The sequence below is a fragment of the Ips typographus genome, linkage group LG16, assembly GCF_016097725.1.
Source record: "Ips typographus isolate SLU linkage group LG16, UJ_Ityp_2.0, whole genome shotgun sequence".
NCBI lineage: Eukaryota > Metazoa > Arthropoda > Insecta > Coleoptera > Curculionidae > Ips > Ips typographus.
In genome coordinates, this window is record NC_138437.1 from 2925885 (window position 1) to 2939615 (window position 13731).

Sequence of the window (13731 nt, forward strand, 5' to 3'; positions counted from 1 at the left end):
GGAACATTGAAGCACCATCTTCTGGCCAAGCTTGTAGATACACATTCCGTTAATAAAGTAAAATCAATACATGTTTACCGGGTTTCAATCAATATGCACAGCCATTTTGAACTGGATCAATAAATCATTTTGGTCCTCCTGTAGGAAGCTACTTTTCCTACTGATTTTAGAAAAGGTTAAAAGAAAAATAAGAACAACTGTGCACACTTATAATAATTTATTTTATAAAAATCTGAATCATTAGTAGCTACGAACAATTAAAGGATTTTATACAGGTAGTGTTTTAAACAAATAAAGTTGTGAAAAGTAACTTGCCGCTAATACAGACTCCTAAAAAAAAGATGTTGACAAGATAGAGATGTTAAACAGGGGACCAAGTTTTTATTTTATGATAAAACTTTCGTAATTGTCACCAAGACTATGTCCTGATTATGTCCGTACTCGAAACAATCAAATGCTTAAGTGTACGAGTACTGTGTTTTCTTCCCTTCTTAAATACTCTATTATAATCTGTTACAAAATAGAATGTACAGAGATTCTATAAATATAACTATACATCATATAAATTTAAAGACTAATAAATATATTATCTTTTTACACTGCTCATTGAAAACCTACTCCAAAGTGACATCTGGAAATAATGTATTTACAAGTGAGTTAGGGTCCAATATGATGCACTACGTACTGCAACAATAATTGACAGAATCAATACCAAATTTTCTTTTGCTGGTAAAATTGATTACGTTTTTAGTCGAATTTGCTGCAAACGCAAAATATATTATCTAAAAATGCTATTTAATACTGCAAAAGGAACTTCGAGGACGCTATTAACAAGCGAAATTCAAGCTACGGACCTATTTTCTACGTACTATTTATTCCTTACGTTAATTAAACTTAAAATAAATAAAAGTAGATTTTACAGAGGGTACGACGTAGTAGATTATGGCTATGTGTAGATTGAGAAGCACGGGCTTCAATTGTAAGTAGTTTACATTTCCAACCTTAAAGATAAGTTTTTTACAAACCCTGTATATCCATTTTGAGGGTCAATAACAGCAAACTTTATACGTTTTAGGGTTATTTAATCAATCACCTAGAGTGCGTTAGTTTTGTAACAAAAAAATCTCTTCTTTTTATTTGCGATGAAAATAATTAACAAAACTATACAGGGTGATTGGTGAGTCTATTTAGTCTACCATTTGATAGAGCAGCTTACTTTAAGGTCTTTCTATTTAAGATACAGGGCGTCAAAACTTGTATTTTTAACACATACTTATTTTGTATTGTATATTTGATGACAGTTGCCTTAAATTAAAAAAAATAAAATTGTTCTGATATTCTTCTAGAATCACAAAAATACATATACAAAGAGGTGCTGATAAGCTAATAGACGTTATACTGTTATACAGAGTAAGTAATGTTGACGTTTTTGGGCTCATGGTGTTTTACATGTAAATTTTGTAATTAAAACTTAATGAATAAGTTTAATAACTGATTACATTATCATAGCCGCATAAATATAATGATAGATAAGGTCAACAGTAAATCAAATGTTTTTTTTTTGTCTGCGCTTCAGTTTGACTTTCTGTAGCAAATTTCGCTTAGACTTAATTTGGATAATTTGAATAGAACAAACCTTTAAAATTAGAAAAAAGTGTTAGTAAGAAATTCCAACTTTGTTGGCATTTTACATTCAGGAACAATTCCTTTCAAAAAATTTTAACCTTTTGCACATTGTATAACAAACTCAAAAAAAAAAACAAGCAAAAATAATGTTAGGTCCGTCAACGTGAAAAATTTGGCGTTGCAGTACTCAAATTCTAATGTTTTAAAAGTTTAAACTAAACTTTCTATAGAAATAACTATCTACAAGTTAAGATGTACACTTAGTTTGAAACAGGATGTCTAGAAATATTTCTTGGACAACCTGTTAACTTAATACTATATTTGTGGATCACATTTGGTCATTGACGTAAGAATGTCGCCTAAAATATCGTTGGATGGCGGAGGGGGCAAAGGCTTAATTTTAAGCTTGACAGGTTTCTTCATGGGACTGCCCTCGTTGCCTGAATGCATATCCAACTTAGACGGAGAGTGGTTTAGCGAATTAGCGCTATTGCTTTTAAGCGAGGACGAATCGGAATGATTAGGAATCACTGACGTAGTAGACAGATCAGTGCCAGAAGTGGACGACTGCAACAACGGCTTGGACGTTTCCTTCTGCTCACTTGAATTACTACTGTGCGTCTTAAGCTTTTTCTCGCTGTGATGACTACTGAACACTTTGTCTTTACTGTCTTTATGTCGATTCTCGTTACGATGTCTGTGCTTATCTTTACTGCGACTTCGGTGTTTATCACGTCTGTCCCGGTCTTTGTGCTTATGCTCTCTTTTATCTCGCCTGTCCTTCTCTCGCGACCTGCTCTTATCTTTTTCTCTAGACGATTTCTCATCACTACTACTACTAGACTTGTGCTTGTGTTTATCTTTGTCACTGTGCGACTTGACTTTGTCATCAACCTTCAATTTCAACTTGTCAAAATTGATTTTTTGTTTCACCTTTTCTATGTCCGGTGATTTCATCGAATAATTATTCGATTTAGGCGATACAGCTTTGTGATTGTTAGCAGTTTTACAATGATTTGCAGCGTTTTCTTTGGTTTCCGTTATTTCAAAAGTGTAGTACTGTTTTAAACGGACATGCCAAGCTGAAAAAAAAATACTTGTATTACTTCCTTGCATATGTAGAAAAAATGTCATAAAATTACATACAAAAAAAAAATATTAGACTGACGGCACAAAAATACACATAATTTTTTTTTTTCAGTAACACTTCATTCAATAAGTCCCAGGACCAACTAAGAAAAACAATTATTTTTCATGAAATTCGTCTTTATTCATCAATATAGTTCCCTTCTAGAGTGATACAATCATTCCAACGATTTTCCAACTTTTCTATACCATGTTTATAGAACGATTTTTCCTTGGCCTCAAAATACGCTTCAGTTTCAGCGATGACTTCCTCATTTGATTGATATTTCTTTCCCTGGAAAATTTTTTTGAGGTCTGAAAACAGCCAGTAGTCGCTGGGGGCCAGGTCTGGATTATACGGTGGGTGGGGAAGCAATTCGAAACCTTCGAAACCTTTGAAAAACCTTCGTTTTTATGGACTTGTGACACGGTGCATTGTCTTGATGAAAGAGAATCTTTTTCTTCTTCATATGGGGCAGTTTTAGTGCGATTTCATCCTTCAATCGGTCCAATAATGCACAATAATAGTCGCTGTTGATTGTTTTTCCCTTTTCCAAATAGTCAATGAACAATATACCGTGTGTATCCCAGAATACAGAGGCCATAACATTGCCAGCCGATTGTTGCGTTTTTGGTCGCTTTGGACGGCTTTCGCCGGGTCCAGTCCACTCAGATGACTGCCGTTTTGATTCAGGTGTGTAGTGGTGGATCCAGGTTTCGTCCATGGTCACATATCGACGCAAAAAATCCTTTTTATTACGGTTAAACAGCTCCAAACAGCGCTCTGAATCATCAATTCGTTGTTGTTTTTGGTCAATAGTGAGCACTCGCGGCACCCATTTCGAAAGCAGCTTTCGCATACCCAAATGTTTATGCAAAATTGTTAACACACTACCTTCTGATATCTTTGAGGCCTCAGCTATCTCACTCACTTTCAGTTTACGATCAGACAATATCATTTTGTGGATTTTTTTTATGTTTTCTGGAACAACAGCCGAATTTGGCCGTCCAGACCGTTCAGCGTCATTTGTGTCTGTACGACCGCGTTTAAAATCAGCAAACCACCTACAAATCGTTGTTTTCGATGGAGAAGAGTCCCCGTAACATTTTTCAAGCCATTGTTCTGTTTGGACGGTGTTTTTTCCCATCAGGAAACAGTGTTTAATCAGCACACGAAAATCACTTTTTTCCATGTTTTAAAAAAACTCAAAAGTTGTTCACTTTAAAAAATTCTCACAAACAAAATATTGGAGGGAATGAGCTCAGGATTTGACAGCTGTCGTTTGAAAGATGGTACTTCAAGGGGAAAATATAAAAATGCGATTTGTAGTGCCACCTGTGGGTTAGTCCCGGGACTTATTGAATGATGTGTTATAGAAAAATAAGGTTATAAGTACGTTGAAGTATACCTAGAAGGTGCTCACCAACTTGCTTATTTTAAATGGAACACCCAGCATATTATTACATTTTTAAATACTTTTGACAATTTTAAGTATGTTTTATTAATCATAATCTATATCTATATTCAATTAAGGTTCGAACAGCATGCTTGCTATCCCGTAACCATAATTAAGGTGAAAATTTGGTTTACCATGGACCATTTTTACGATTAATTGAAATTTGCTAAAGGCCACATGATTCTGCTTAAAAAAAAATCATAAAATAATAGAGAGCTATGGATGTGCAAATCACGCCTTGTCCCTAATAGTGGCTTCCTTATGTTGACATCTGCGCATGCGTTTTTCAATTTTAATAAGGCGAGCCACTAATAGGGATTGTGCCTGCCGTAAATTAACACTTGGTCATGCTTGGCTTTAAAGAGTCCTTATTGTACTTCGGTTAGTTCCGTATCATATTCGGCGATTTTCGTTCCAATTTTCAGGTTAGAATTTAAAATAACAACTCAGCCTTATAGTTGATATCTCCATAGTACTACAAAGTTGTATAAACACTGCCTGACCTTATTTTACCTTTACAGCCTGGAATTATTAAAAAGCAGTCACTAAAGTTTTCTACCATATCTCTCTAATATCAATAAAATAGCTACCTTGTAGTCACGTGACCATATACAGGGTGGTTCAAATTGATTGTAGGATAATTCAAGAGTGGAAAGTACATTAAAAATAAACTCCAAAATGTCATATAAACTGTAGTCGAAAAGTACCCCCTAGCGGAGTTACTGCACCTTAAAGGCGAGCCACTACAACCATTTTTTAATTCCTTTTGAAGTGGTCATTTAGATTTTTTTCAGCTTTTTAAAATAATCTGGACAAATAAGGGGGTTGTTCAAAAAGTTTGACAGCTTTAAAATTCTTTAAACTGTAATTTTAGATCGTTCTGATGGGGCACATGTGATAGCCCATACTTTTTCCTAAGAAAAGTTAGTCTGAAGATTTCTTTTCATTTTGCATAGTTTTTCAGATACCGTCATTTTTATGGAAAAAATTAGTACCGGTCCAGATTATTGTAAAAAATTGAAAAAAACGCCAAAACTGAATGATGAACAAGTATGCCAAATTTCATGAGTTTTATTTTAATTTATTAATTAAGATAAAAAAATTTTTTTGTCTTGGGGCATATACTTAGGGCACGCTAGCTCCGAAAGGGGTCACTTTTCAACCATAGTTTATATGACACTTTGGCGTTTATTTTTTAAGTACTTTCTACCTTTAAAATATCCTACAATCAATTTGAACCACCCTGTATAAGGCCAAAATATTGCTCTGAAGGTCACGTGATCATTTTTCCGAGTATAAAGAAACTATGTAGGTCACGTGACTTTTTAAGCGTGGAATAATATCTGAAAAGTCACTTGACTCTTCTTAAGGCTAAAATAGCTACCATTCAGTCACGTGACCATTTTTAGGGTCAAAATGTTGTTCTGAAGCCGACGTGACCATTTTTACGATTGAAAGAATTATCTGAAGGTCAAGTGACTAATTTCAAGCGTCGAATGGATCTTGAAGGTCACGTGACTCTTCTTACAGTTGAAATGACATTCTTGCAGTCACGTGACCATACTTTAAAATGGTTCTAAAATGAAAAAATTGTTACGTGACCGTGCATGTGAATATTACTATTTTAATTAAATTTTTTTTATTTACGAAAATTTTGAGCTTGGGCGTGGTAATGAAAAAAAATTGACGGCGGCGCTTAGTATTTTTTTTATTTTTATATATTCTTCAGTGGCCCTTAACAAGCTTGGAACCCAGGCTCGTCGGTACGATACTACGGTGCTGCTAGTAGCGCAAGTAGTCTATAGAAAGTCAGTTGAAACTACGCAAAAAAATCTGCTGGAATTATCGTCGGAGTCTTTGTTGAACATGGGTGGAGTGATAAAATGTAATAAGGCGTTTTTGCAAAAACCAATCGATAAAACAAATAAGAAAATACAGTGAAAAACATTATTTATATTTTAATATGATACGACTGAAAACTTTAAATACCGGATTGCACTGCGTTTTCCACAAATACGGAAGCTAACTGACTATGTTAAGAAGTATCTCATATTTTGACCTTTGCCAACTGACTTCGTATAGACTATACCAAAATGTTGCCGACTATTATTAACAAAATCGTATGCCACTCTGATTAATTGATTATACCCCTTTGGTAGTAGGAAAATTACTCACCAATACTAGTAACTGCAGTAACTGTGCGAAATTGATGAATTATATTTCTGGGCAAAAAATATATGTCATTATCATACAAATTTATCCTGGCATATTCGATTCCTTCCCGCCTCAATTGATTCAACTTGGCATCCTCAATCCATTGGACACACTGAAATATTTACCAAATAGAATCAATAAAGTAATGATAACTGTGGATCAAAAAGTTTATACCAGACTAACTTGACAAAGTGTTTATCAAAAGTCAAAACAACAAAATATTTGTATTAAAATATTTTAATACATATAAAACAAGGACAAAAACTATATTACTATTATTAGAGAGTTTATTGGCTTTCACAATGTAACAATATTCCTATGAACTCACCTGAGATATGGGTGGCTCATGTAAATCCAGCTGCAATTTCTCCGCTAATATATCAAAATGTTTAGCTGAAAAGGCCACCACATCTTTTGTGATCCTATTCATAGAACCACGTTTCTTTCCTCCATGAATGGCTTTCAAAATTCCCACGGCCGCTGTGGTTTTGCGGTCTAAACCCGCTCCAACATGATCAGCGTGAGCTCTCGTTCGATCTTCAAATAAATGCTCCCTCGCTTCCGACAGTCTCGGTAAATATTGCAAGTTTCTCAACTCATTTATCCCCGTCCTAAATGGAATAATAATTAAGTCATTATTGGTGGTTACTTTATTTTTACCGTTTTCTCTTGTTTGGCGTTTTACTGTCTGCAGTAGGTACTAACTGCTCGCCAGGTCTCGCCCAGATAATTGGTCCGTCATTACTTTCTGTAGGCCTCATTTGGTCTAATATTGACAAGGATCCCCAAGGCATGGTCTTCAAAGTTTAAACTACATTTAAACATTTTCTTAATAAGACAGACAAACTTACTAAATTCAGAAATGGATTTTCCTCCAACAGATCCAAAATATCTGGAAAATAACCACCAACTTCTTCATGAGCAGTCCCCACTATACTGATTTGATGGAGAGGTCCAAACCGTACAGTACCAGCTTCATAATGTTGACAAACATTCCCATAATATGCTGACAAAGTTGTCGTCTCAATGTCAGAACTTTTACTTAGCAACCCGTTCTTAACGGTTAAGTGAGGGTATGTGTCTGCCATGTATTCCAATATATCCGGTAGATACGTAGCTGCACCATGAATCACGGCAATCACAAATCTAGCGTGTCCATTTTTGTCCTCTTCAAATGCCAATTTGAACCATTCACATGTCAAATCTTTAAGTTCGCTCGAACTTAAATGTTTTATTTCATCTTGATACATTCTTAAAATATGAGCCCCGCCGTTTGTGTGGGTTTCAAGGTGAAAATATTTCCGGAACTTCAAAGAAGACTGAAATAATACCAAAATATTTAATTAATTGATTTAATAGTGAAAATTCACAGTTCACAGGAAGTAGAAACAATTTATACTGGACCTTGAGTAGAACTTAGCTCTTTTTAAATTGTAGTATCAGAAAGTTGAAGTATAACTGCTATTTGAATAGAGGCAATATTTCTCAAAATTTTGTAAAGTGAAAATTGACTTTCACATATTTCAAGCAACAGCTTTGATGGCATAATAGTTATGACTTACAAAAGTATCACACAAAAGTATCTATTTTAATGTACGTTGCTTAAAGTTACTTGTTTAAGGTCATAAAAAATCTTATATCACTCTACTACAGACCTCAACAACACATTGTTTATGTTAAAATCAAATCAGTTGCAAGAAAAATGTCAAAACATCATTTCCAAAAGCATATTAGTGATATTCTGTCATTCTGCTAGTTGTTAAAACTTAACAAAATTACAAAAGGAAGGAAATGACACGCAGTCGTCCCCACAATACTTTATTTCAATCTTCAAAGGGTAAAGCCTGCTCTACTAGTTTCGCACATATAAATTGCCATCTTCAGGAGCTAAACTCAAAAAAAAAATATATTTTTTTTGTTTCCTGTTTGATTGCCTCTGCCGTGGATGGTGGATTGAATTTGAATTTATTATTTTCTCCCCATAGGGTCTCACCCAGCCCTTAAAAATGGGTCTAGTTTAAGTAAATTTAATTTTAATGTGATTAAGTATGTACTGTCAGGTTTCTTCTCCATAATGAGCTTTATTCCCCCCTTTAAAGTACTTTTTAAATTCATTAAATCTTTATAACATAGGTCTCACTGTGTCTCCCCTTTTAAAAAGACAGCCGTGGTATTGATTTTTGAGTTGAGCTCCTGAAGATGGCCATTTATAAGTCTGAAACTAGTAGAGCAGACCTTACCTTTGAAGGTTGAAATAAAGTATTGTGGAGACGACGTGCGTGTCAATCCCTTCCTTTTGTACTTGTACAACTCCACTGAAAGAATATGGACTACTACTTCTTTTTTAACAAAATAAATTAACCTAACATAACCCAAAATATATCTTCCAAATTGAAGCCATAGCACTAACAAGGTCTTGTGTTGTTCATTTATATCTACAAAAAAACAGTCTTTTTAGGTTGTGTTTCCATGGCAACCAGTTGCAAGAATATTTAGTTATTAAATAATTGAAATTGCTTCCATTAACACTATCAGTAAATTAATTTCAACAAAAACCTTACTTCTGGTAGTTTCTGATATTCTATATTACAAACAAATTATGCCACCCTGTACAATGAATAAAGACAGAAATAAACCACTTAAAAAACCCATAGGTACTTCAAGTACAGCAACTCAGCGACTGAGACAATATAAATAATGTAACAGTTTTAAAAACAAGAAATTATCCTTCTAAAGAAAATGAGAAAACCTACAAGCAATCAAGCACTTTAATGAAGAATTGAATTATTTTCATGCCGAGATTATAGTATTACAGTTGGCTTCATTTTAATTAACTCTGTATTATTAACATGACCTTTATTAACTTGTACAAATCACTAAAATTAATACCTTTTATTTCATTCAATTCCCTGAACAAATTTTTACTGCAAGGGACAAAGCAACAAAGTTAAAAAAATGTAAAACTTACATCTTCTGGCGCATAACTGTAATTTCCATTTGTCATCAATCTGGCTCTGGAGTCACGACGTCGAGAACTCGAACTAGAATGCTTCCTACCACTACTACTTCTACTACTTTTTGAATCATGTTTCCGACCACTGCTACTACTGCTATGCCGCCTATGACTGACATCTTTGGATTTCTGTGACTTAACATCACTTTTCAAGCCTTCTTTGCTGTCTGAAAAATTATTTTTTTCATGTTTAATGTCGCTGTGGTTGTTATCTGCACCGACCAAATTATGGCTGTCAATTGTGTAACTACTACCTTTTCTTGGTGATCCTGTACTTTCTGCAACAGATGACGCGGACTCTGCTGAGCTGGATTTATGTGTACTTATGTGTTTGTTTGACTGATCTTCAATTGCCTGTAAGAGATCAATTCCCTTTTTTCCATCAAGCAGATGTTGATCTAGATTGTCAACAAACATAGAACAAGTTTTTCTTTTCTTTGCTGGGGGAGCAAGAAGGTCATCTTCACGTTCTGGTATTGTATTTTTAGGAACTTCTTTAGAACTCAGGTTTTCTGGTCTTGATTCTACTATTATTGCAGGTCCAACTTTATCAGGTTCAGGAAATGTAGGAGTTTCCTCAATATTGGTAAGTGCTTCCAAGCTTGGTGTTGTGGAACTAATTTCTGCATTAAAACTTTCTTCAAATTCCCTTTTCACCGAAAGAGATTCGTCAGGTTCTACTTTTAGAGGTTCTACTGGTAGTTCTGATTTAAAGCAAACATCCGTGTTAGTTTCTACAGCAAAAGAGTCTTCACATGGTCCATGTATCTGAATTTTAGCAACTTTATCCAAATTTGTAATTCCTCCATTACAAATTTCTTCAGTTTTCATTTTAGACTGCATGTCTATTATGTTATTATTAGTAGTATTAGGAATAATTACCTCAGATTCATCTGTACAATTCTTATCACAGCCATTATTTGGTTCTGATGTAGAAACTAAGGCATTTGAATTTGTTAAAGAAGTTTCAAAATTGTTATCTGAGTTTTTCACATCTGACATTTCAGGCATACTATCACATGCCACTCCCACAAAAGTGTCCTCCTGTATTACCCTTTCTTTGTGTGTGTTTTCACTACTGAACATTGTGTCAGAAGTATCACATTTACCATTAATCATAAAATCGTCTTGCCCAAATGTCACAGCCTTGTTGTTTATTTCTTGGTTATCTGAAGAGTTTTGGTTATTGCCAATAATACTTTCAGGGAAATTGTTAGATTTAAAGTCATTATCTCCCAAGGAATTTTTTTCAATGTGGTTAGTATTACTTGAATCAGGTTCTTCCTCTGTAAATTGGTTGGTGTCTAATGGTGGTTGGTTTTTGCTTGAAGCAACAAACTCATCTATTAAATGACCTGAAATAAAAACAAAAAAAACAGTATAATCACTGAAAAAAAAAAACTTTTTAGTTTCTAAATTATTTAAGAAGGGTATTTTAAATGTTATAGCCAAAATACCTGGCCTTGCATCTCCCATAGTTAGTTATGACAAAAAATATATGAAAGGGAGAAGTATGTGTGAAGAAGAATGTAGCAATTACAATATAGTAAGAATCTGGCAGAGTAAGACTTCTGAACAGAGAAAACACAATTTAAATATTTATAATTTGATCTTAGTTATGTGTTTTTATGAATTGTAAGCAATAAAAATGAGCATTTTTAATAGCTATCCTAACACAGATCTACAAGTATGATGGCTTTGTTCACCACAGAAGCAGTATCGTCAATATTTTATTTGTAAAGTTACAGAATAAGAAAATCGCTAGTAGGTTTTTTCTACAAATTCAGTTGTATTTCTTTTATAAATACTTTATACAGCTTTGTTTCCCTTCAACATTTTAAGGAATAATATTAAGGAACTCTTCTTTAATAACCATTTTAACATAGAACTTTAAAAAAGAAAGGTTCACCAAAATATCAGTATTGAAAATATTTAATTTTTAGTACCTACAAAAAAAAAGAAAGCCTCCAGTATTCTTACAAAAAAATAGTACTTCTTAAATATTGTAAGTAAGTATTAAGAATTATTTTTCATTTAAAGTAACAAAACTAACAGTACAGTAACACAAAACATAAAGGAAATGGAAGACATCAACTTTGCATCTAGTATTTTTGCATGAAATGGAGTGGATAGATCTTTTAGATATTATTGTTGGCAGCAAATTAACAATGATACAATAGAAAAGCAGTCCTCAAAGTAGCATTAATAAGAATATGTTGTCTCTAAAGTCTAATGAAGTTTAACTAACACTATGATAGACAACATGTACTATCTACAGGACAGCTCAGATAGATTCAAAGCATGACTATTAATTAATGAGACCAAAGACTTATTGACTTAGTAAGAAAAGTGGGTATTTATCTTGGTATGTATAACAGGAAAACAGTCAGCTTTTCCTTAATTTTACAGTTTTTAAACCATTTTATTTTCCTGTTTTCATGTATTGCTCTTTAAATTGAAACTATCAAGGAAGCATTCTAAAGCTCCTTCATAATTATTGAAAACTACCTGTAAGTAACAAGTATACTTGGTGGTAATACTTGGAAATAGATAAAATAGAAATATTAATTATGTTGTAAAATTATGAATATGAATGTAATACCTAGAAATATAGAAGTAGTGGTGGTAAAACTCAGTAATAAAATGGTTTGTCTAGTCTGGGAAGCAAAGTGTAAAAACTGTGTAAACCCAAAAACTGTCCTAATAAAAGATATTATGGATCTTGTACAGGTTGGTGGTCTACCTTTAAAAGAACAATAAACAAAAATTTACCACCTCAATAAGCACATATTACTACTTAAAAAAACTGAAATAAACCAAACTCCTCTAATAGATAAATGGATTTACTAAAGACTTATCAGACTGATAAAATGATGGAAATAACAGGGATTAAATAAGTTCTATGCAAAAATATTTCTATGCAGACTGTCTTCTAATCATTTGCTTTAGCAATTCAGCAAAACATAAAAGCTGAGACATCCAATATTAATGTGAGGGCCCCTCTTGATGACTCATGATTGATAAATTGTGTAAAAATGTAAAAAAGATGGCTCACAACATCCTAATAAATAAACGTGTATTCCAAAATAAAAAATCTGTTTGTCAATTGTTTGTGCTATAAACAAAAACATGCTGAGGATACATACTTCTGCCATTGGTAGTCTCATTGGGTAACAGTTTGCTTTGTGAACTTGTTTGACAGCAGTTACATTCAGAAATGATCAAATCACATATTGTACACTTTTCCTGTATTAAGTGTTCAGTAAGTTTTTTAGCAAAAGCCTTGTTTTCATCCTCTCCAGTTGCCTCTTCCGCAGACGCCATAATTTGAACCAGGAAAACCGGGGACACTCACTTATCTTGATTTCGAAGCACACAATTATCCGGTATTTCTTTACGTATACGAACCATTTTCGGTTTCAATCGATGCGACTACACAAGAATACAGAACTGACAACAATTTTATAAGATGATTTAATCAAAACAATGCAATTCAACATTTTCTTCATGGAGTTGCCACCATGTTTATTTTTAACTGAGCAGTGAGCACAGCAATGTTGCCACTTTTACACACCTCCCACTGATACGTCAAACGTCAATGTCGGTAACGTCAGTGCAGATTTCAGTTTCCTGGTTTTGCTCATATTTAAGATAATTTCCAGACCATAAATTGCAGCTTTAATCGTATTTTATGATTCTCAGGAATGGTATTGCTTATTACACTTCCAACTTAGTTTTCCCATTTTTGCAGATTGACATCAATTGCAACACTGTGACCGTTCAATGGATATCTGCAAACTTCAGTGGTGCACACAACTGGAAAACAATTGTTAAAAACGTCACAACTAAATTATTAGCCGATTAGTAAATATTTGAATTTCAACTGTAATTTTAATTATACTGAACTGCTGTGCTACAATTACATTTAATTGTCTCACGATACTCAACAGAAATTTCCGTAATGAAATTAACCTAACCTACGTCACTGGAAAGTATTTTAGTTTCTAGAAAACACAGTGTGCTGATGCCAAATTTCCAAAAAATGTGGTTGGTTATAAATTAAGGTATATCTACAGATTGGTACAAATAATGCCTTGGTTGTGTGAAGTAATAATTATCCGCAATGATAAAGCAAAAACTGTTCAAATGTAATGTAAATTTCATGTATGTTTAGTGTTGCTGTTTGCTGTTGACCCATCTGGCAACGGTGGGTGCGCTAGAATGAGATAAAAATAACGATCGTGAGAGGTCCCCATCGTGATTAGGGTCACGTAGGCCTTGGGCGGGAATTTTTAA

At 33.7% G+C, this 13731-nt stretch overlaps 1 protein-coding gene across 2 annotated transcripts; it reads right to left on the reverse strand.

Annotated features, from left to right (window-relative positions):
• Nucleotides 1–202: 202 nt before the first annotated feature.
• LOC145739266 (uncharacterized) lies at nucleotides 203–13336 on the reverse strand. 2 transcript variants are annotated; one of them, XM_081994745.1, is made up of 8 exons: nucleotides 12582–13333; nucleotides 9690–10790; nucleotides 9391–9602; nucleotides 7274–7741; nucleotides 7083–7219; nucleotides 6751–7033; nucleotides 6384–6534; nucleotides 203–2708 (listed from the first exon to the last, which is right to left on the reverse strand). In XM_081994745.1, the coding sequence occupies exons 1-8, from the start codon at nucleotides 12757–12759 to the stop codon at nucleotides 1942–1944; spliced, it is 3297 nt and encodes a 1098-aa protein (XP_081850871.1). In that variant the 5' UTR covers nucleotides 12760–13333; the 3' UTR covers nucleotides 203–1941. The 2 variants fall into 2 exon arrangements, with proteins under 2 accessions (XP_081850871.1, XP_081850870.1); XM_081994744.1 differs by having other exon boundaries at nucleotides 9391–10790; nucleotides 12582–13336.
• Between the last annotated feature and the right edge of the window lie 395 nt (nucleotides 13337–13731).